Source organism: Podarcis vaucheri (genome assembly GCF_965113315.1).
Source record: "Podarcis vaucheri genome assembly, chromosome: 16".
NCBI lineage: Eukaryota > Metazoa > Chordata > Lepidosauria > Squamata > Lacertidae > Podarcis > Podarcis vaucheri.
Window position 1 is genome coordinate 23,649,451 of NC_138754.1, and position 24,572 is coordinate 23,674,022.

At 45.5% G+C, this 24,572-nt stretch overlaps 1 protein-coding gene across 17 annotated transcripts in view; it reads right to left on the reverse strand.

Annotated features, from left to right (window-relative positions):
* The window catches only part of MTMR3 (myotubularin related protein 3), a 79,455-nt gene that overhangs the window by 24,335 nt on the left and 30,548 nt on the right, over window positions 1-24,572 (reverse strand). For 3 of the 17 annotated variants that reach the window (XM_082203042.1, XM_082203033.1, XM_082203045.1), the window contains 14 exons: window positions 22,058-22,154; window positions 21,278-21,391; window positions 19,857-20,062; window positions 18,445-18,576; window positions 16,462-16,573; window positions 15,513-15,708; window positions 14,694-14,879; window positions 14,196-14,366; window positions 12,651-12,796; window positions 11,029-12,424; window positions 8,196-8,306; window positions 7,565-7,653; window positions 5,755-5,781; window positions 942-3,670 (listed from right to left, as the gene is read on the reverse strand). In XM_082203042.1, coding sequence (XP_082059168.1) covers window positions 3,499-3,670; window positions 5,755-5,781; window positions 7,565-7,653; window positions 8,196-8,306; window positions 11,029-12,424; window positions 12,651-12,796; window positions 14,196-14,366; window positions 14,694-14,879; window positions 15,513-15,708; window positions 16,462-16,573; window positions 18,445-18,576; window positions 19,857-20,062; window positions 21,278-21,391; window positions 22,058-22,154 — 3,155 coding nt within the window. In that variant the 3' untranslated portion in view covers window positions 942-3,498. Of the gene's footprint in view, window positions 1-941; window positions 3,671-3,776; window positions 3,916-4,704; window positions 4,742-5,754; window positions 5,782-7,564; window positions 7,654-8,195; window positions 8,307-11,028; window positions 12,425-12,650; window positions 12,797-14,195; window positions 14,367-14,693; window positions 14,880-15,512; window positions 15,709-16,461; window positions 16,574-18,444; window positions 18,577-19,856; window positions 20,063-21,277; window positions 21,392-22,057; window positions 22,155-24,572 lie in introns of those variants that run through there. The other 14 variants (XM_082203049.1, XM_082203040.1, XM_082203043.1 and 11 more) reach the window with 11 other exon arrangements.

Here is a 24,572-nt window from a genome sequence, read left to right on the forward strand (position 1 = left end):
ATCCAGCCAGATAGGTGTTAGCTGCTCCTAATGAACCACAAGGGAATCCAAGGAGCGGCAGCTCCAAGTAGCCTCAGCACACAGACCAAAGACTACAGACCAAATGTTCATATCAAGTCTCACCCACTTGCAAAATGGTTTACACAGGCACGTCTTTCTAGAGAGTGTGATGGAGCTCTCAGAGGGGATGACAGAGAAGGCTATAAACATGGAGATTCTTGCCAAAACAGATCAGATGAAAGAAAAGTGCTAGGAAGAACTCTTGTTTTATTGTGGGATACTTAGCTGGGTGCTTAAAGGGAGGAAGGAGAAAGAAATTTGTAGCAGATTTATATGGTAAACTGGGAAATTTATATGGTAAGCTGGGAGCGCAGGAAAAGTCATTTAATGCTGTAGATCAGCGGTTCTCAACCTGTGGGTCCCCAGATGTTGGACTACAACTCCCATCATCCCTGAGCTCTGGCCTTGCTAGCTGGGGTGATGGGAGTTGTAGTTCAACAACATCTGGGGACCCACAGGTTGAGAAAGGCTGCTGTAGATCCTACCTACTGCCTGCCACTGAGGTAGTGAACACACCTCAAGCAGAATACCCAATTGGTGATGCAGTGTTCTCTTCTTGTGTGAGTAATGAGGGATGTAGCTGTGCAGTACACCGGTGTCTCTCATAGCTTGTGCATTTGGTACAACACAGTGTGTGCGCATATATACATGAAAAGGTTTTGAAAGTTTTTTTTACAGGAGGAGGGGCATCTCATACTAGTAAAACCCTAAAGAGGTCAACTTGCTTCCAAAGGCAAACAAGGCTCTGTGCCGCTGCTGTTGTTGCCACCACCACCCTGCCCAAACCAGTGATAAGGAAAAAGGGAAGATGTAGCAGCACATTTTTCCAGCTTATGGAAGGGTGGGGGAGTTAAAAAAGTAGGAAGTGGGTCAGCAAATGCTCCCATGCAAAACTCTAAACTTTATTCACTTTTATTTATATATTTAACAATTCTAAAGTATTTATGTCTTGCTCTTGACAAAAGAAAATTGAAAAATATAAAGGAGCAACTTTGCGCTCCTCTTCAGGAGAGAAGAGTATTATATATACACAGCTATCTGGCGCGAGTGTCCTGCTTTACATACAAAGAATAAAATATTAATAAAAAAGTGCTTCATTGATCAAAAAGACTAAGAGCTGCAAGCGTTTATTCACACTGTACATCACAGACACGCCCCCCAAAAAACCCGTATCAGAACCTCTTGGCACCTGTCGTTATGAACTGCAGAATATTAGACCTTGTTTTCACCATCTATTTGTACCATTAAAACCACACTGCCACAGTGCGCAACACAATTATGCTTTTCCTTCAAAAATCATCTCTCTATTCACCCACTTTAATGGATAAGTACAGATAAACTCCATTTACTGCATTGCAACTCCCACCTCTATTAAAAAAAGAGTGCTATGCATCTTTGCTGCATACTCCCATAACATTTAATTTTCTATTAAAAATCCAAAAGCCAAATTAGAGCCAGACTTTGTATTGCCCGTTCTCCCAGCTGGAAGAAAGGGGGAGTACAAAGAAGCTACGTACATCCCCAAGCTGCCTTAAAAGGTGCAAAGTCTCTTCCTATGTCTCTTGGAAACACTTGATTTTCATTCCCAAATGCTTCCCATGTATGACTGTGTTGTAATCAACACACACACCTTTTCACAGAGAACATGGAAAGAAATAAAAGTCTGCTGACGGCTTTCTTCTATCAGGTATTCCAATACACTCCAAAACTTCACTTTAGAAGGCATTGCCCTATCTTGGCAATAGGTTACTTCTAACTTTGCAATCTCTTTTCGGAAGATTGGTTTGCTTATTACACCACTGCTGCTGGAGTCTCTCTTCTTCCTCCATGCTATTAATACACAGCCCCCCTTGGTGTGGTTGGAGGGCTTTACTGGCAGTGCCACACATTCCCCACAGTTGCTGGCTTGGGTACAGTTGCCCACAATGCGTAAGAGCCACAGGGAGATCAGTGCTGCCTACGAACTTGTGCCATGAGGAAGACATCTCAAGCTGAGGCAGTTTCAAGTGGTGGCAGCCGTGTGATAAGGGAAACATGTTCAGGAGTCAAATTCTACAGGCTGGGGCAGAGGAATATAGAGGCACGTCACTACTTGGTGGAATATTTAGGCAGAAGCTGCTTCAGCTTCCCCTAGCAAATGAATTGCAGAAAAAAATGTATTTTCACGCCCACCAACCAAAACCTATAAGTGTTTTTTGTTGGCAGGGTTGGGTTGGGAAGACGATATTAAAATAAATATAGGAGGACTCAAGACTCTTCATAGCACAGCAGTAGAAAAGTGATTTTAATGTAAGGGGCACATTTTCGTTTTAGATGAGTTGTATCTTTACATACATATTTTGGGGGGGGCAGTTGTTAAAATGCCCTAGTTTGGGGGCCTTGGCAAACCAGTTTTCACTGACTGTCCTGTGCAGAAAAAAACCCAATAAATCAAAACCACCCCCCATTTGTTTTGGGGTTCTCCTTGTGAGAGGGGGAGCCTGGCCAACAGTATTATTTGACTTTGCATGCAGCCTTCCCAGTGCAGCGAAGCAGCTCTGCCTTCTGTGTAAACTATCTTTTTTTAAGAAGAAAAAAGTGGGGGCAAGGATAGCATTTTAACAGCTAGTAATAAGCCCAAACACCAGTTCCTTCAAAACAAATTGCATGTACAAGAGTCTTACAATGAGGTGCCAGTTTAAAAATACAACCCTGAACAGGAATGGTCTGTCCAATCCCCCTTCCCTCTCACTTCCCTCAAACAAGCGTACACTTTCTTTAGCCAAAGTGGTCCAGGCTTTGCCTACCTTGAGCCACAAGTCTGCCAACATCGGCAAAGGACTGCCCAACGTGGAGATCTGCAACCCATTCTGCCGCCCCTTCCGCCACGCCTGCCCTTTCGTGCAGCAAGGATAACTAAGCCCACTCTAAGAACAGAGAGGGAGAGAGGTTTTTTTTTGAGAAGGCAGCTCCCATTTCTTCTAGCAGCAACAACTTCCCAAACAGCAGGTTGCTGTTGGGAAGCAACAGGAGTGACTGGGGGGAAAAGAAAGCATAAGCACTGACGCTACAAGGTAGTCACAAGGTCTCTGGACCGATTACCCTTCCTCTCACAGCAAGGTAGAATCCTCCGTCTGCAGCACAGTTCCGACAGCAGGGCAACAGAAATGCCAGCGGGGAAGAATCCAGACCCTCTTTTCGTCGTCTTCCAGCAAAATCCACACAAAATTTACATGAGGTGGATGAAAATGACACTGGGAGGAACAGCTGGAAAGGAGGGGTTTCTGCTCCACTAGTACAGGCCCGGCATCCTGTCCCTCTGAGCATCTCTCCTCCCGACTCCAGAGTGCAAGGCTTCTCTCCAGTCCTACCAGCTTCAGTCAGCAGAGAAATGTGCGTATCTGCTTAGCAGGGAGAGGTGGTGCTGTCTCTTCCCAGCTTTCCTTCCACGCTGGAGCCTCAGTTTGAGGTGGCAGCAATAGGTTTGTCCAGTTCGAGGTCAAGGCTGGGGCTACTGGGATGCAAGCTGCTGTAGCAGGATTTGCAGACCCGGCTGGGTTCGAAGAGCTGCTGGCTGGGGACCGGCACCTTCTGGTTACAGCAGCTGGAGCAAAAGACATTTCCACAATTCCTTCAGTCAGGAACAGGAAGAGAAGAAATTACAGTAAATTTGCAACTCAGGAATGCAGTTTCCACAACAGTATATGTCTTAAGTTGGTGCTTGGAAAAAAAGTTGGGGGGAGCAGCCTTTGGGCTAGTTGCCAAAGAGCAGCTTGGGTGGAAGAGGGTTAAGTTCTTTCCCCCCTGCAAGCTGCAGTGGGTCAAAGCGCCACAGGATGGTGATGTCTGCTATGATGCCAGCCCGGAAATGGTGATCTGGAGGCTGAAAAGACCCTGTAACAGAGCCACAAATTTCTTTTGTGCCTATCTTCAGTGCAATGGAACACTTCAGCTATGTCTCCGTCTGCTCCTGGCTGTTGCTTCCCAAAAAGAAGTTAACTAGAATCGAACCTTGAAGACTTGCAAGCCAGTCAACTCCTCCCCCAAAAAGAAAAAAAGCCTACATAAGCCAGAAGTGAGCCGGCTGCAGCTCAAGGGAACTACAGCGACACTGTCTTTCAGCACAAAGAAAATGTGAGTCCATGGGGACCATGCAAAGCCACGCAGTGAGCAGCCAGAAAAGATGCAGCCCACATACTGAGTGAATGAGGGATGCAGCAGCTGACACATCTGTCAGTTGTCAGTCATAGCAGGGCCATAACAGCACATGCATCTTGGGGCAGGGATGGGGTCCTGCGTGCAACTAGAACCCCACAACCCCCCACTTCTGCTCTCAAACCTGCTTTCCCCCAAATGCAGCTCTGAGCAGCATAAGTGGACAAGGTCCCTGGTTCATAATCTTTGCCTTTACCTTTACTTTACAGGTGCCTTGAGGTTGGCATAAACAAACATAGGTTTAATCTGCTCTTCTCCAGTAGCTTAATAGTGGGAGATAGGAGGCAACTGGCTTTATATAAAGAGTTCGTGCCAGGTGTGGTTTTTCTTTATGTTAACTGTCGATGTAACAAGCAAAGGGAAACATTTTTCATCTCACAAACTTCCATATTTCTAGCATGGCAAAGCAACCTCTAGATATCACTCACTCAGGGCTAGACTTGGGCTGGTGATTTGGAAGTCTTCTTATGGACTCCAATAGACACTGCTATCAGAGAGAACAGCAGGAGTGAAAACAACAAGGCAGTGAAGACAGACCACTCTATGAAAAAGCCATTCGAATGCCCTCACAGTGAAGATTCTGAAAGGGTGAGGGTTCACAGCCCGACCTAGCTGCGAAAAGAAGACTAAATATTTCCTTTCAAGAGAAACTCCTGGACATTGTGCAAAAGAGAGACTATCTGTGGAATTTTCTGCCTGGGTATATATGTTCAAATCTGACGCAAAGGGATCACTTAGTCCCTAAGCAGGTTCTTATATGCATTTCAGGATTTTTGCCAGACTCTTGGCCCTCAGTGTCAAAGTCATGTTCCTTCTCAGGGACTCTACTCCACCTGGCTAGCAGAGGAGACCCTAATGCTCATGCTGCCTTGCCCCTCACTCAGTGCCCATTAGCCCACAATTAAGGCTTTTTTCACTCTTGTGCTATTTCAGAAGTGATTGGTAAGGTTCTCTCCATGTACTGCTCAAGAACTCCCCAATAGCTGCCAGCTCTCTGTAATACCAAATTTAACGGAAAAAAGGCCAAAATAATGTGTTGGTTTCTATATACCAGTGGTGGCAGGTGTGGAGAAGTAGAGCTGCCCTCCTGATACTGGTGTCACTGAGGCTTACCTGGATGGGGCCAGGGCAGGGTGGACACATTGCCTTTGCTGCAGCTCTAGCAGGTAAGCTGCAGCGATACAGGGGGTCTCCACTCCACCAAACCGGATGCTACCACTCAATACACAGAAATTGCCTGCTCTTATAATTGAAATACTCATTGCAGATAAGCCACTTGCATGTTAGCCAAAGTTGCAGTATGCAGTATGAAACAAAAAGTCTTATTAGTAGAATGTGAAAAGAGGCCTACAGACCTCAATATCCAACTGGGCTGCTACCATTCATCTTTGGTGTAATGATTTATGGGCAAGAGGAGTGCAGGGGAGGGAGTCAAAGGTTAGTTTGAAGAGGTTATTGGAGAAGTGCAAGCAGACAACAGAGGCTGTTCCAAATGCTCACCAAGTCTGATCAACACGGTCAGGGTCCCTGCAAGGAGGGGAGAAAAAGCTCAGAGGGGAGACTAAATCAGAGGATTTGTGGGTTTTCCCCCAGAAATGGCAAGGTGAGACCACTGTCTTTTCCTGCTAGCCTGAGAGAAGGTAATATACAGCTACGTTTTAAACAAAAAATGTTAGTGTGCTGTGAGAAATGAAGTTAAATGGCCCCTGCGAGCCCAACAATGGTCCAGCAATGGAAGAGGCTGTCCCTGCTGCATCTCTGCATGGTATCTTTCTTTGGACCCACCTTCCTCCAATCAGTAGGCATGGCAAGAACACGTGCAGAAACACAGTGCATGGCCTCCACTGAGAAACATCATTTCTTATTGTAGAAAATAAACTGGTTTGGGTTTTTTGTTGGTGGTGGTGATGTGGTTGGGGGGGGGGTTGGTAGTGGTGAAGAGATATGAGGCACATGCCTCTGATTTTAATATAAAATAAAGAGAGCCACAGAAATCAGACTGGGAAACACAATTTAACTATTGAGGAAATGGACATGGCACACACTGTCTCAAGATGGATCAAATCTCAAAATCGGCTCCTACTTGTTCTTTGGAAGCCTTCTCAGCTAAGAAGTCTTGACACAGCTAGAAGATGAAGAAATTGAATGGGACATTTCCAACATTCTCCAAAGCTCCTGTTCTAACAGACTTCAGCACAAAGCAGAGGACCTCTGTCTATGAGGTGATTTAAACATTTGCTCAAAGCAGAAAATGCAGTGTAAAAGGATGAGCACGGGCCAGGTGCTAAACTGGCAGAGTAAGCCCAGGAATATTTTTCTAAAAGAGGGGGGGGGGTGTATTGGTGCTGCTGCTTGACTGGAAACAAAACAAGTTAGTGAGAAAGTTTGAGACAAGCAAACACACTAAAAAGGGAGGTCTTGTTGGCAGCGCTATACCCAACTGCCACCTGGCTGGTGCTGACCCATGACAGGGCCTTCTCAGTGGTGGTTCCCCAGTTGCAGAATTGCCCTCTTGGGTGAGATGCACCTGTCTTCCTCATTACTGACTTTAACTTTCCCCTGAAACACATTCCTGGTTACCCAAGGCATTTGATGGCTAAAAGATGCTGACCATGGCAAACTTGAAATTAAGCTTTAGTGACAGCTTTTAAATGTTTTACATTTAATTATTTTATATGTGTGTTTTAAAAATTTATTTTAAATTGCATTGCTTTAATGTTTTGATGTTTTCAACTTTGGGCATTTTTGGGAGGAAGGGCAGGATACAAGACTGCAGGTGTAAAGCAAAAGGGTTCTGTCCCTCTTCTCAAATCACCATCTGGGGACCAAGTTTCCACAGGATTCTATGAACTGTGCATTGGTGGGAAGTTTAAGATTCATACTTAAGCCCCAGTGCAAAGCCACCGGGAAATCTGACCTCCTAACAACTCTCTGCCCCCTTAAGAAATTACAGTTCCTATGATTATTTGGGAGAAGCCAGGAGTCTTTAAAGTGGTATACTAGTACTTTAACTGTAAGGTGTGGAGGTGGGCTGTGTGACAAACTTTATAACACTCTTACAACTTGTCAAAAGCTAAGCCCTTCTGACGCAGGCCATGGTGGACTCAGCGAGAAGAATGCTATGCAGTGTGTGTCTACCCTTGCTATAACACTGCCGTGTGTGGCTCTATGGTCTGACATGGGAGAGTGATCTTATCAAGGAAAAATAAAAGGCAAAGTGCCCAGAGGCTAAAAGAAAGAGGAGCCCCTCCAGGACATGGCAGCAGAATAGCATACCTGCACCCAACACTATCCATCCTACATGCATTACCTGCAGTGGTGCTTCCTGCTGACAAGCCAGAATGCACTGTCGCAGCCGTAACAGTGTGCAGCCAGGTGATCGGGAAGCCATCGTGTCACCTGGGAACAGAGATGTAAAGAGAGAGAGAACTTTAAATACAAGCAACACGGTTTAGAAAGTAAGTAGGATACAGAGGGGAAGGAAGGAAGGAAAGGAAAGGAAGGAAGGAAGGAAGGAAGGAAGGAAGGAAGGAAGGAAGGAAGGAAGGAATTGTTTCTTCATCTTTGGCCAAATAACAGAAGAATCTTCTAACCGAGCATCTCAAATACCAAGTTTTCACAACCAGTGCTAAGGCCCCCAACTTTCTCTCACACTTACATAGCTAAATAAGCCAAGCACACTGACACACCATGTGTTAGTCAAGGAAAATGCTTTCATCATTTCCCAGTGCAGGTCCAAAGGCAGAAAACTGACAGCTATGGGGCTTCTTTGGCACAGGTACAGATTTTTAAGTATTACAGACAACGGGGACAAAAGGGAAGAGATTTCATGAGACCAATGTCAGAACCAAAGGGATACAGAGTAGAGCCAGGTGATTAGTAGCAGGTGCCGATATAAGGAAAAGGGAGAGGAAGGCCACGGAGATGGATTTTGCCTGTACCTCTGTGTCCTGTTTATCCACCTGCTCCCAGCTGGCTTCAGAGAAAATCTCTGTACTGCAGCGAGACAAACAGTTCTGATCCAGATTGCTTTCCGAGTCAGGGATTGAAGTCTGTTGGCAAACAAACACAGCTGAACAGAACCTACTCCCAACCCCTCAGAACATGGATTAGGCAGCTGAGAAGAGGGAATCCTTCTGAACCTCCTGCTCAGAGATCAGATTATGGGATAGGGTGGAGAGGTGGCTTCTACCAAATTCCTCAAAAGTTCTGCAAAACAGAAAACCCAAACTCATTGCTAAAATTCAAATGTTGCCATGAGCATATCTGATAGCAATATACTTTCATGGCTCATATATTTTGGCAATGATTGGGGTGCTGATGTTATCTCTATATGGTAGATACTTGAAGAGGTGTGTGATGTGGAGCAGAAGACAGAGCTCTGTGGCATAAATACGGTGCTGCAAAAGCTCCAACAGTAAACAATGGAATCCCTGAAAAGACTCAGTTGCTTTCCAATTCATTTGAAAAACTGTACGCCACGCAGAGCACCATATAATACAACCATGAAGAAAATACTATTTAAGCCCTACAGCAGTGGTTGTGGGGCACAGGGAATGGAGTGGGGCTTCACTAGAGCAACTGTAGGTGTACAAGCAATTTGGGAGAGGCAACAGTGGAGTGATGGAGTGGCAGCAGTGGCCAGAAGACATCCCCTTTGGGTAAAAATGGGAAGAAAATGAGAGGAGATCACGGGTACTTAGTTTCTCTTTCAGGCTTTGTCAGCTGGGGGGGAAGAAGCTAGAATAAACTCTTCAGACACCCCACTTGTGCCAGCACCGCAGATGCTGCTGCTCCATGGCAGCATCCTCCTGTCAGCCAAATCCCTTGGCCAGTTTCAGACAGTTTTAAGGCTGTGCAAACAAAACACTGGTTATTTTTAAAATACCAGTTTTCCAGCTACTGTGCAGTTCTACTCAACACACAGCAGAAGTCTATGGGACAAGCCTTTTTCTCCTTAGGACACGGAAGGGGAAGCTTTTCGAGCCCAAGGACCACATTTCCTTCCAGGGGCCACGGGCCAGTGATGAGCAGGACTAGAAGCAAAAGTGGCCAATGGATGTGAATTTTACTTCTGCACAGTAGGATAAGTTTTATAAACACTCTCACACTCTCCTATTCTTCATCCATTCCAGTCAGATAAATACACTCAAGGAGGGTGCAAAATAGGGCAGGTGTAGCCTGGATAAAGTTCAGAGGGCAAACAGATGGGGCCTGGAGGGCTGCATTTGGCCCCTAGGGCTGAGGCTCCCCAATCCTACCTTAGGATTGTTCTATATATTGGGGTAGAAATGAAGTCTCAGCTGAGGTCTTAATGTCTTCCCATCGCATCCAAAACCTTTAAGACGACTACATCACTTGGGAGGACCAATCCAGAGCCAAGCACAAGCCCAACAGCCTACCTTCCAAATATCCACCCACTCTCTCTATTCACACCCCCCCCCCGATTCATTTGGTTAAAGGTAAAGGTAAAGGGACTCCTGACCATTAGGTCCAGTCAGACGACTCTGGGGTTGCGGCACTCATCTCGCTTTACTGGACAAGGGAGCCGGCGTACAGATTCCAGGTCATGTGGCCAGCATGACTAAGCTGCTTCTAGTGAAGCCAGAGTGGTGCACGGAAATGCGGTTTACCTTCCCGCCGGACTGGTACCTATTTATCTACTTGCACTGGGTGCTTTCGAACTGCTAGGTGGGCAGGAGCAGGGACCTATCAACGGGAGCTCACCCCGTCATGGGGATTCGAACCGCCGACCTTCTGATCAGCAAGCCCTAGGCTCCGTGGTTTAACGCACAGCGCCACCCGCTTCCTGTCAACTCACTAGGTTACTTACTGGCAATTTTGCTCTCTCTCATCCAGGCTGCACAGGAAAGAACGGGACACATGTGGCTGGCTGGCTACTAACCACCTTTTCACAGTTACTCATTCCCCTTTGAATAGACCTCACAATGACAGATCTCATGTTGGTGAGCAGAACACAGCAGGGATTTGGATCAAGGACTGCCAGCTGGTGATCCATCCCACTGCATGCCACATCATGATCGACCCTGTTTTCATGCTTTATGTTATGCATGCATTTTTTAAAATTCTGGAGCAGCCCCAAGCATCCATAAACACCTGCACTCATAAACACATGACACAAAGAACTTCCCCTTAAAACCACCAACAGGTTAAAAAATGATGCAACAGGGGTGCCTCTTTTGAGGGAGGACTCTTGACCACTCAAAAGAAAATGCAGAAACTAGTGGACTGGACTGTCAAGACCTTTCAACAGGCCTAAATGGTACATAGGCATTTCAATGAACTTGGACAGGACATGGAATAAATTAGTCTCTGCTGCAGCAGTGCTTTGGCGTCTTCTGCTAATAACTATAAAGAAGTCCTGATACAACATCAACAAGTCTTTATACAATGTTTATACAAGGCAGTGTCCATCCTCAACCAAATAAAGCATGTATGGCTTTGCCATTTTTACTGGCACTAAAACACACACACACTTTCCAAAGCATGAGCAGCTTAGCAAATTAGCCATTCATCCAGCTGCCTGTAATGAATCAGAATCACTTCCAGGGGGATTAAGTGAGAAAGAATTTGTGAATCAGGAAAGGCTGGTTCCCTACACCCCCAGCCTCTGGCTATCAATGTGCCATATATATCTGTGGGGAAGAGGGCATATGTATCCAGGTAGCCTTTTTTGTGTGGAGTCACTTCCAAGGATCCATTTTCCTTGCACAGAACCACGGGCACAATCATGGCAAAGGTCGCTTAACTTACCACTTCATCCCCATAATCCCCGTTGAAACGTAGCGAGCTGTTCAGGTACTGGCTCTCTAGACGGCTCCTCAGCTCCTGCACCTGCTTTTTTAAAGTCTCCACTTCCTGCTGGTGCCCACTTTCAATCTGGCGGAGGCGCTGCTGAATGACATCGGCATAGATTGGCATCCCATCGTCATCCAGGTGACTCCGGGCAGGCTGGTCCGGGCTGTTTGCTGTCTGCTGCCGGCCTGGAATAGCATGAACCCACTTGTGGTGCAAATTCCTCAGATGCAGCGGGGCAGAACTACAGCTAGCTGCAGAGACCTGTCGGCTAAGGGCAGCCTTTACCCTGCCTTCCTCCCCGTTCACACAGTGTCCGTTTGGTGCAGGGTATTTCTGGGTAACACTGAACCCTGCCGGGCTCTCTGCCACCTTGTTCTCAGGCTCCAGCTCTCCATTGCACACAATCTCTTTATAGTCAGCTAAAGGCAAGGCACAAGGTGAAGGCATTGGGTCATGTAAGCTGCTGCTCTTAGTAGTCCTGTTTAGGTTCGCTGCCAGTTTGTGTAGCTCTATTGAGTCCTCGTTCTCAGGCTGACTTTCGACAGTGCGGGAAAGTTCGCCAGCACTGTTGTCCATGGGATGGAGCCAATGGCAAGAGACATTCTGGATCAGCTCCGTCTTTGCCCCATTCTCTGTTAAAGTTTCCGTAGAGCTCTCCATGTTTGATGTTCCCATCTCATGCAGGACAGGAAATGGTAGGCTGGGCTGGGGAGTGCCCTGAGGGATTTTGACCTCTACAGGTAGCCTACTAACACTGTCCTCCTCTGCTCCTTGAATGTTACTATTTACAGCATTGCCCAAAAAGCCAGGCCGTAGTTCCTTCACCTGAGATGGTTTCTGGACATCGTAATGGAGCTCATCTTGCCCCTGAAGCTCAAAAGCACCCTGTAAATCCATCTGTGGGCTGGAAACTGGATTGTCTAATAAAGTTGCTGTATCCAGTTCGGTCTTCTCACCCATGTTATCAGTAGAGCTGTCCAGGTTCTCAGTCCTGCTTTCCTTATCAAGAGCAGTGTCCTCTCCCCCTTCTTTACTTGCCATTTCTGGAACACCCCTCACACACTCCTCCAAGCTCACTTCCTCCTTGGTAGCCTCTTGCAAAATGTTCTCCATCTGCCCCTCTGCTACAGCCACTGAAAGCTCTGCTCCAACCAGAGTCCTGCCTTGTTTGCCTACACATTCTCCGTCAAAGGGGTCGTCCTCCGGGTTCCCAAGGCTACTCAGCTCCAGGGACCGGCGGTGCTCCTGCCACTTCTCGTTGAGGCTGGGGTCGCTACTACGCCGGTTGGTTGTCGGTACGCTGCTGTCGCCAGCCATTGTCAGATTGTCAAATGACCTTGTCTTTGGCAGCCTTGGGAGGAAAGAAAGAAAAATGCTGAGAACTGTTTCTAATTACAGGTTAGAAATCAGCTGTTAACGGCCAATCACGCCTGCAGATAATAATCTTTCACATGATGCTATACTCTCTCAACAACTCCTGAAAACTGCCATTTGTTAATCACGTGGACAGCAATAGAGGCAACTCCCTCACCTGTCAAACATCTACTTACATTACATCATCTGAACTCTGAGCTCACCTGCCCAGAGGCTGATCTTCAGGGCTGGAACCTGGGACTGGGTAAGGGGCACAGGTGTCATCCGCAGGGGTCGAAGGGGAAGAACATGGCAAGTAAACGGCACTCCACAGCATGAGGTTTCGCACGTGGCACACAGGATACAGCACCTGAGAGAGAGAGAGGACGAACAGACTACTAAGAAGGCTGTAATCCTTTTATTAAGGTTTGAGATTGACTGACCTTGCATTTTAATTTGCAGTCGCAGGTTAATCTTGAATATATTCAAGAGCAGCCATTTGAATCTTGCCCCTTCTGGGCACATTGGAATGGCCTCTGTTTGCCCACCCCATCAATTGATACAGCCCTTCCCGCCAGCTCATTGCTCATACTCTCAACCACCACATTTCAAAAGAGGGTGAATCATTGCAATGACTGGGAAAGCAAGCAAACGCCCAAAACCAAGAATGTTATATTAAAATGGCAACTTATTTTAAAACAACCAGATGAGCAGTGTAGTGCATCCACAAATTGTATTATTATATATACTGCACTTATGCCGTTCTGTGTCTCAGAAGAGCTCAGAGTGATTTACATGCATTTTCCCAGGTGATTTAACTATCTTAATTTCAGCCATACTTTTAGAATACTGTAATAATAACGTGCCCTTCAGCACACATTCTCTCTCAAGCAATGTACCCCCAATAACACAAAACCTACCCCGTTCCGTACAGTTGGGTGACATTTGCTGTGGCTGCATGTAATGCCAGACCTTTACCAGCGTTACAAGGATGTGTGGGAGTCTGCACATGAAGCCTTAAGTTTTTTTTGACATTATTAACAGCTGCAAAATTGGTTAACTGAAGATCACTGAATGTTTGTAGTCAAAAGAGTGGGTTTCAAGAAGCACATTTGGGGTCTATAGGGAAATTATGGTACATTATATGCCTAACAGTCCTTTTGCTCTGAATCTAAAATAGCTGAATAGTAGTACAGTATGTCCATATGTTGGCTAATTGCTGCTTTCAAGTCACACTTCCCAGGTGTTTCCCATGAAGACAGAATATGGGGACAGACACTCAAACTGCAACATGGACCTACAGACCAACTGTCTCAGAGCACTACTGTGCTCTTGGCCAGCTCCTACTCATCTCAAGGGGGTTTGCAGAAAGGAACATCTTGCTGGACTGTGTCCTACATCTTTTGACTATTCTCAGAGTGCTGTAGCTCTGAGAGTCTTTTTGGCTTCATGAAACTTTGTTCAGTGCAAGAACATATTGCCCAAGTTGGGTCACCTAATGCAGTGTTTTGCATTGTCTTGGAAGACCAGGTTCCTTTACCCTCTTTTAGATACAAACTCTTGCTTCAATAAGGTAGGCTGAAGTGCCTCGCCTTCAAGTAGAATTTGCCTACCTCCACTAAGTTGCAATCATATATATAGCTGCATCATACTTCGCCTCATCTTGATTTATCTGACAGGAGTGTTGTGAGAATGGGAAAGGGGAAAAGAACTATGTGCACCAGACTGGTTACATTTTTATAGGAGCGCAAACAATAAAAAGTACATACAGATTCTGATTGGGAGGAGTAAAGCAGATTTTTGAAGGCTTTGTTTCCTGCTCGCAGCAGAGACCAAACTGAACAGGTCCTCTCTTGGGTGTGCTTTTCACCTCTCTCCTTCGCATTGTTGCACAGGAATGTACCAAAGAGGCAGGAGTATGTGTGCTGCACCAACTTGACCTATATAGAAAGGATGTAGCTATATTACTGTTGGCACACAAGCCTGAAAAGTAGGATCTCTTGATTTCTCTTTCACACACACAACCAAAACACAGATACGCAGGTCTGAAATATGTGAGTTTAATGTGAACTCCAAATTTGATTTTCTAATTAAATAACGCTATGGAACATACCTAACTATCCTCTGAGTGAGCATTTCTGCAGACTCCAACGAGAGATTTTTACTTTTTACTTTTTTTGGCTTGGTAGCTTCCTTTTCATATCTGAATACTGAACTACGAAAAGGTTCAAAATATTAGAAGCAGTGTGTAAAAGTATTCCACTCACAAGGAATGCTTCATTAAACTCGAAAGAGCAGGGGAACTGCCTCTGGAGCTGATGGACACAGTCGAGCCACTGCAGGAACACTGGGCATCGTTCATTCAGGTCATCCGAATTCTCACCATGACCACAGCGATCGGCAAACTTATGGCCAAAATCCAGCCACTCCATCTCCACAAGCACCTGGAAACCCTGAGGGAAGCATACTGAATTAAATTCACACAAGGCTCAAGTCCACAAAGCCAAACTAAGATATGCTGGCATGAGGTGGAAAACCCAAAATGCTTTCCCTCCTAGCAATTAACCAGCAAGGGGTCAAATTCACTATGAAAATCTCATGGGCAAGTCCCACTGAAATGAAGAAAAGCTGCTCTCATTTGCATCAATAAGGCTTGTGGAAAAGAGCTTACACACAAGTGGCACCCCAAGGGCCAGATCCATGTTTCTATCTCTGCCATCCTTAATAACACTTCAAAATGATCCTTACTTCAGACTACCTATTTCATTCTCGGACACAAACTCACATTTCTCTTACGCACCCCGCCCCAAAAAAACCCTTCCAGCATTAAATCCATTTTATTTCATGCCAAGTCTATTCTTCAGCAGTTTGGAGGAAAGCACATGGATCAGGCGTGGGGGACCACTGGCTCTCCAGATGTTGCTCAATTACAATTCACATTAGCCCTAGCAAGCACAGCCAATGGCCAGGAACAATGGGGATAACAGCTGAGCAACAGATGCTCTTCTTTAGAAGAGCCACCACCATAAACCTTTCTAAACACGATTTAGAGGTCCCCCAACTGTGCTATTTCCCATGCCACGAACCTCGATGGTCCTGTAATATGGATCCAGCAGCAGCTTAGCCAGAGCCACTATCTGCGGGGTTCTGTCCCAGCCATCTGAGCAGTGCACCAAGACGGGTCGCTGATCTCTGTCCACTGCATGAACTACCAGAAGTGCCGATTTCAGAAGGACAGACAAATGTTGCAGCCATTTGGTGCTTTCCAGAGCTGACAGCCAGCTGCAGATCAACAAGGGAGAATAGTTTTGACCTCTCTGTTCTGTTAAAGTGAAGTTTGTAGGTTGAGCAAATTTCAGTAACAAGTGGAGGGTATACTTTTTTTCTTCTGCATCAAAAAGTACAAATCGCTTAAGTTAGTGGGTATCCAAGCCTCTATTTCCAGAAAACTTGGGGTGTCTCAGAAGCATATCCAAGGTTCCCAAAGAGAACAGTAATAACAGATAGGTTCCCCATAAAGGTAAGCTTGCACACATGCCAACGATGCAGGAGTGTGTGTTGGCAGTATTTCAGGGAACCCTCCTATTTTGTGTGGGAAAACAGCCAAGGTCAATAGGTCTGGAGGTAGGTGGATTAAAAAAAACTAGGTTTTTTAAATTCAAAAAGCCAATATTAAATATATGCGTGCGTGTGTGCATGCATGTGTATACACACATAAACATATTCAAATAATTACAAATGTTAATTTTCTCTTATCTAATAACTAATCCAGTATTCACTAACCTGGTGCCTTCTAAATGGCCATTATGGCTGGGAATAATGGGGGCTGCAATACAAAAATATCTGGAGGGCACAAGGTTGGTGGAAGGCATGCAAATGACTGCCTTTATTTACAATGACAAAAAGAAGACTGAGGATTAGATTGTTTAAAAAGCAATACCAATAAACTTATTAGTACAGTGTGCGTGCTGGGAAGGGGAGATGTGCAAGGGGACAACAGGGGGGGGGGGCAGAGAGAAGGCGCACGTCACTCACTTTCCTGGGTCCGGCATTTGTGTGCAGAGCAAACGCAGCGACTGAAAGCTCTTCCGAATAGAATGGATGTTTGCCATTCCCATAAACACTACTTCACAGTTTGGATAATACTCTGTTAAAAGCAGAAGATAAGGCACTTCAAACAAGGCAGAAGCGAAATGAATGAAGGAGCTTTACTGTAAAAATGAGCCAGCAGCAGCTGGGGCCTGTGCTAAGCGCTATTATCCCATCAGCCTCCTCTAGCCTTTGAGGTTCTCTCAGGCACACCAAACATCATGACAAAGGACGACTGTTATGACAGAATAGAGGGAGTTATTCTAACACAGTCTAAAGAAAACACATGAACTTACTGATCTACTGGACTGCTTGCTGGGAACAATGGTCTCTATCTATAGAAGTGGTTTGAAACTGATTGTTATCACCAGTGAACAGAAGTCAGACAGCCCCCTTAGTTAGCAACACGGACATGGCAGTGGAGGAGTTGAAAAATAAGAGTTGTGTAGTGTCAGCATGCTCAGGACCTGTCTCGATATTATCTCTCACCCTCTGCCCTATCTGGTGGCAATTTAGCATGACAACAGTGGCACATTCTTCAGCCACTATACTCCTGAACCACTGCCAGGAAGCAACACCTGTAACTGTAGACATACAAGTTCAATTGTTTCCATGGGCTACTTTGTATGTAGGAATTTCAAGTATACGGATCCCAATACAGTGGCACCTCGGGTTAAGAACTTAATTTGTTCTGGAGGTACATTCTTAACCTGAAACCGTTCTTAACCTGAGGTACCATTATAGCTAATGTGGCCTCCTGCTGCTGCTGCTGCCGCCGCGCTGCCACCATTTCTGTTCTCATCCTGAAGCAAAGTTCTTAACCCAAGGTATTATTTCTGGGTTAGCGGAGTCTGTAACCTGAAGCGTCTGTAACCTGAAGTGTCTGTAACCCGAGGTACCACTGTACTTGTTTGGGATGGGTGACGTAGTTGCACAGAACTTTAAAAGTTTTTTGGTACGATTAGAATGCAGCCTGGAGGGTGGAAGTATGGGTTCATGCTGGACTTCTGTAGCATCTTGCAATTTTTAAACAAATTACAATCATTAGGTCTTCATAAATAAGGTGCACCTGGCTGGTGCACCATGCAGTTTTTCACCATGTATTGGTTTGGGTGGATCAGCGAACTTATAAATGATGTCAAGCGCATCCCGTATTATTATAAACTTTTAAGCTGACATCTATTGCAGATTTTGAATCATACAGAGAATCAGGGTGTCACTTGGAACGTAAGTGTTTGGCCTTGTTATCAGACCCCTGGATCGAGAGATCTCATTACTGTCTGCACCACACCGGTAGTGGCTCTCCAGAAATTTAATCAACGTCTCTCTCAATTTTTCCCTTCCTTCCTCCTTTACACATCAGGAGAAGGAATTTAAAAACTTCTTGTTTGCAATCTGCAACAACCTGGAGTTTCACCAATTTGGGTGAAACTAAAAACTGCTCTTTGTTACAAATTACAAACAGGGAAAGGGGTAGACACATGAGCCCAAAGCTACCTGCAACTTCTGCATTCTGTGGCGAAATTCAGGTGCAACACTAAACACCATGGTTTAGTGAATTTGGCCATGCAGTGCAATTCCTTCACTTCCTTAAAACAAAACAAGGTGGGTTTTTTAAAAAAACAAAACCCAAAAACCATACTTTTGATTAAAATCTGGTAAGGACTCAATGATCAAATACTGTAGTTTAGCTTTAGAGACTGGATCTAAATTGCAGGACAGGGTGGCATCTTTCTCTTCTTAAGGAACAACCCCTTTGGATTTGAACATTTTTAGCACCCACCCACCCATTTCCAACCTCCTTGAATTAATGGTAGCTACTCTGGTAACCAAAATTTGATCTGGTTTAGACAAGGTCTCCACTCCCACTCCTTCTCTGCATGTGTAAACACCTTTGTACAATGCTCAGAGCACAGCACAGCTACTCACCTGGGCATTCACAGCCTCCCCCTTTGGCCCTGTTTGCCACTGCAGCTGCATATGAGCGTGCATCCAAGATCAAAAGTTTCTGAGGCTGAATGGCTAGACTTTCTGCTCCTGAAGCGTTGGAGATGGAGGAATCTGAAGAAGAAAAGGCGAGAACAGCTTATTCAGCAGCAGTTATCAAAAAAGTGCACACTTGACACATGGATTACATGGCATCTTACATATAGAAGAGATCAAGAAAGAGAGAGAGAAGCAGAGGAGCTGCTTTTGACAGTGGAACATACTCCTCATGTCTAATTCTGGCACCAGCAGTAGCTGATTCAACCTGGTTACAGAAGAGGGAGAAGTGAGGCCACAAGGCCTACCCCACCGGGCTGCCTAGAACCAACTGCCATTTTGCTCCTCCTTCAAATTGTCTCCTGCAGTTATCATTCCACCCTGTCATTATGTACACAGAAGGCCACTTTTTGCTGAATCTATGTAGCTCAGTATTATCTGCACTAACAGCAGCTCTTCAGGGTTTCAGGCAGAGAACTTTCCCAACCCTACCTGAAGATGCTGGAGATTCAACCTGGGACCTGTCTCGCCAGAGTGGTGCATGCTCTAGTTATCTCTCACTTGGACTACTGCAATGAGCTCTATGCGGGGCTACCTTGGAAGGTGACCCGGAAACTACAACTAATCCAGAATGCGGCAGCTAGACTGGTGACTGGGAGCAGCTGCCGAGACCACATAACACCAGTCTTGAAAGACCTACATTGGCTCCCAGTACGTTTCCGAGCACAATTCAAAGTGTTGGTGCTGACCTTTAAAGCCCTAAACGGGTTCGGTCCAGTATACCTGAAGGAGCGTCTCCACCCCCATCATTCTGCCCGGACACTGAGGTCCAGTGCCGAGGGTCTTGTGGCAGTTCCCTGGCTGCGAGAAGCCTAGTTACAGGGAACCAGGCAGAGGGCCTTCTTGGTAGTGGCACCTGCCATGTGGAACGTCCTCCCACCAGATGTCAAAGAGAAAAACAACTACCAGACTTTTAGAAGACATCTGAAGGCAGCCCTGTTTAGGGAAGCTTTTAATGCTTAATAGACTATTGTATTTTAATATTCTGTTGGAAGCTGCCCAGAGTGGCTAGGGAAACCCAGTCAGATGGGCGGGGTATAAATAATAAATTATTATTATTATTCTGAAAATCAGATGCTCTACCCCTAAGTTATGACCCATCAATGACATAAGTGGCACCCTGGCTATCCTTCCCCCCCACCCCCACCCCCTCCAAGGCAGAGCAGGCAATCAGGTGTCCTACACACAAGAGTTGCAGGCAAAAGGCTGAAATCCCTATCAGGGGGGAAACTGCCATTTGAACTCTATGGAGACTCCGAAATGCAATATTTGAGAAACAAAGAGATAATCAAACTTACCAAATTCTACATCAGAGAGGTCTCCTCCATTGGAGAAATCTCTTGAACAGTTTCCATTCACTAGTTTACTGCTATTAGACTTGGAATCTGAGGCACAAGCTTTGGCCACTGACTGGACAAGATGTTCGTCGTCAGCATTTCTCCAGCCCCACCAGCTGACCTCTGGCTGCCCACAACGGGAAATGACCGCCCCATTGCCCTGATGCCTGTAGGAAACAGAAATGAAACAGCTAACAGTAGCCATCACAATAGGGCCCTAAGTGCAGGTAATGCTAGAGCAAATGCACAGTGACATAGGAATTGCCACCTTACTGTAGAATTCCAAAAGTAGTTTTGACTTTCTAAAGCAGAAATGCTTTCTATGAAATGCTGTTTCATAGGGCATTCTAATGTATGCCCTCTGAAAACAGTATTTCATACTGAATTTCATTTGAATCAACGTTTGTAATCAAAACGCAGTAAAAAAAATGAAGTTACGATTTAAAGAGATTTGTGTCAGAATGCTCAAGAAACAAGTTTCAAAGTAACTGAACCAATAGATCTATCACCACTTATACCAGGGTCAGAATTTCAACCAGTTTTTTGTTGACGCATATAAAATGGCTATAATGCAGAGATGTCTAGAACTGGGAGGCTGCCTGTTTAATCCTAAAGAGAGATCACTGACAAACTGCCAAAGTTAATGATGATCAGCAGCTTCAGTACTTTAGATGTGCCTTTTGTTCAGAAACAGGCAGTCCGTGAAGCCCATCTATAGTTTTACATAACCTGTGCCGTGTTCCAAAACAACCCATGTAGCCAACTATTATTATTACATTTCTAGACTGCTCGTCAAACAAAGTCCCCTGGGCAGTTTACGAATAAATCAAATAAAATCCAGTCAATAAAGCATTTCTCAAAACAAATGACATAAAAACTCAGAATTCAGTGCAAAATCAGGACCAAAAAAACACAACTGAAAACAGACCAGCAAGATAATTATTATAAAAACCGGCCTCAAAATCATTAAAAGGAAAGCAATGTGCCCAGGTTTAAATACACCAAAACATAAGAGTAAAATTAAAAGGTAGAATATTTTGCACCTGATGCCAAAAAGGTCATAATCAGAGAAACAGATGGGCTTCCCTGGGGAGACCATTTCACAACTGTTGGACTACAGAGACAACCACCATTTATCCAATCATTCCTACACATCTTGAAGGGCTTGTGGGCTCAAGGAACAAGTCCCAGCCAGCTTAGCTTACAGCTGAGCATCTGGGGTCAATGCTCCACAGCCCAAAGAAAGGCAAGTGAAGGATCAATGGTGCCAGTTTTGTAGTTCAGCATAGTTGCCAAGCTGCTGATTAAGCATCTGGCAAGGTGATTAAAAAGCACACACCACTTTACATTCAATTTAGTAGGTGCTTCAGTGCAGGCCTCACCTATAAACCACAGCAGGGATGCGTTTCCAAGATCGGAATCCTGCCACACTTTCCAGCTCTTTGTCTGTGATCCAAACAGGAACTATGAGTTCTTGAGGGTAGCTGCTACAGAGCCTGTGTGGAAAAAGGAGGACATTTTTTTAAAGCCATGCATGTATAGTCACAGCATTGGTTTCCTTCCATGACAAGCTGTTAGCACCCTTCCAACATAGAAGCTCAAGGTGCAAAGTATTCTTTCCTTGTCTTCCCTTATTCCACAGTCCTTTGTGAGCACTACTTTCTCAAGAACAGAGCAATCTTATAATTTAGCACTCGCCTAGGGAGAGCAACTATGGTTTCCAAGTTGCCAGACACAGCCTTATATTACATGACCCAACCTTGCTGCTTGTTTATTCTCGGATGCTCCTGGGTCTTTTAAGGCCAGGAAGCAACTGGACAGGAGACCCAAAGTGTTTAAGTAGCTTGCACTATTCGTTTTAGCAGCCCTCTGAGGCTAGATGACAGATAGCAGTGTCTGCATACACCACTGCAGGCCTGTTTCATGGATGTTGAGAAACAGAACTACAAAATGGCAGCTACGTGGGGTGCTCTATCACTTTGCTTTTCAGAGCTTTAAGGCTACTAAGAAACCCCACCCGCTCAGTTCCAAACCATCAGCAGTACCAGGATCTACAAGTGCATCCAACCATAGCAAGGGCTGTGATATGCTCTGCTCCAAAATGCCTACTTCAATAAAAGTTAGGCTGCTGCCAGCTGTCTGCAAACATCCACAGAACTTACTTGTACTTCTCGTTGATGTTGGAGATCCTCCAGGCATTGTTCATATCAAAACCCATCCGTTCAACCTCATTTTTAAATCTCGAACTTACATGTTCTCCTACAACAAAAGAAGACAATAGTAGAATGAAAAGAACTTAATATGAGATGGCCCCAGTGATTTTGTCAAGAAATTAGGTAAAGGTAAAGGGATCCCTAACCATTAGGTCCAGTCGTGGCCGACTCTGGGGTTGCGGCGCTCATCTGGCTTTATTGGCCAGCTGGCATACAGCTTCCAGGTCATGTGGTCAGCATGACTAAGCCGCTTCTGGCGAACCAGAGCAGCGCACGGAAACGCCGTTTACCTTCCCGCTGTAGCGGTACCTACCGTATTTTTCGCACCATTGGACGCACTTTTTTACTCTTAAAAAGTAAAGGGAAATGTCTGTGCGTCCTATGAAGCGAATGTGTGGTCCCTGGAGCCAAATTGCCGGAGTGCGGCACACTCTTGGACTGGTCTTTGGTAGTGGTGGTGGAGCCGCGCTCCCCTGCCGGCAGCCTCGGCTTCCCCCTGCAGCCCCGGGAAGCTTTGGAGCAAGGGGAGGGCTGTGCGCCCATGCCCCGCACTCCTGGGCTGCTGAATGGGGGCGGGGGGTGCTGCTCTGCCAGCAGCCTGCCCTTCCCCTCAAGGTTTGGAGCAGCGGGCAGGCTGTTCACTGAGAGAGGGGAGGAAGAGGATGGAGAGAAGGGGGACCAAGAAGCTGGGTGAAGGGAGATGAGGTACCATAGGTTGCCGTGAGTGGAGAGTCATGGTAGAGGGCAAAGGAGAGGGAGCAGTGAAGGGGAGAAATTGTAGACGTCACCTGAGGAGTTTAGGTGAAAGGGATGGAGAGGAGGAGGCTGGAAAAGGGGACTGTTCTTCTTGGGGGGGGGGGAGAAAAAAGTGGGGAAAAGGAAAGCCTCCCAAGCCTGCCGCTGAGAAGCTCTGCTTGGCTGTTTCTTGACTGTAATTCAAGTAAAGGGAATGTTTGCGAGCAGCTGGCAGGCTGTTCGCTGAGAGAGGGGAGGAAGAGGATTGAGAGGAAAAAATGTGGCATTAGCAATGCTTTGGATGGATACGAAAATGGTATTTTACATGAAGATAGCGAAGAAAGTGATGTCAGTGACTGTGAGCAACTGAGCTTCATAAATTCTGACTTTAGCAGTGATGAGTTCTTGGGGTTCACAGAAGACTAGAAGAGTACTCAAACCTTAAAGTCTCTCTTCATTTGTTAATGACAGTGATGATGGTTCTTAATGCCACTGTTGACTGCTGTTCACTTTACATGGCTGTAATGTGATTCTGATATACCAGTTGTTTATTAAATACAGTAGTTTATACAACATTTGATTCAGAATATTTTTTCCTTGTTTTCCTCCTCTAAAAACTAGATGCGCCCTATGGTTGGGTGCGTCCAATGGAGCGAAAAATACGGTATTTATCTACTTGCACTTTGACGTGCTTTCGAACTGCTAGGTTGGCAGGAGCAGGGACCGAGCAATGGGAGCTCACCCCGTTGTGGGGATTCGAACCGCCCACCATCTGATCGGCAAGTCCTAGGCTCTGTGGTTTAACACACAGCGCCACCCGCGTCAAGAAATTATAACAGTAGAAAATCTGCTTTGCTTATGCCAACCATGAAAATCTAAATTTAGTAACCATCTTTAGCGGTATCATGTTATTTTAATTGGCTCTGCACACAGTGATAGGTTAATAATCAGTTGTTTCCTGATTATTAGCTGAAGACCAGTTAAGCTAAGGCCCCTTAAAGACTGGTTGGTATTTGCCTGCCCTATTCTAGTTTCAATGCACTTCTTCCCTTTGTAAAAAAAGCGCTCAGACAAATTTTATTATCACGTTGTACAATTAGGCTGGTCTGTTTGAGGAACACATGATGCTACACACAAGCAAAAGACAATTTGTAAACATTCGCTGGGGGAAAAGCTGGTTCTTTAATAGCTGCAAATATCCTGCACTAGTAGCTCAGTTGGAAGAGCATGAGACTCTTAATCTCAGGGTCATGAGATGACACACATACCAACTTTCCCCTGACCAATGGATGGGGCCAAGTGTGTGCTTCACTTCAATTCTATGGTCTAAGGATGACTTGCAGTTAGAGCTAAGTCCCCTTTCTGTTTGGGAGGGGTTAAGTAAGCTTCCCTGAATATGGTAAAACCCCTCTGACTGTGGATCAGGTCCAAAGTTTTCACTGATCGTTATGCAGGAGCAAAGCTCTCTTGATCTATGCCAGAAAATTGCAATACTGACAGCTCTTCTCAGCAGCACCTTCATACCACTGTATAATTCTGGTCAACTCTCAACTGAGTAAGAGTTTGAATTCAAGAATTCTGCTCTGCAGAGAACTGCATATATCAATGTGAATTTGGAAGAGCAAGAATAAGTGAAACATCATTTGCATCGTAACTGGCTGTTTCTATTATGAAGATGGCATTAGCAGAAAGAACTGTTGGCTCTCACCTGAAAGGCAGTTCTCCATTA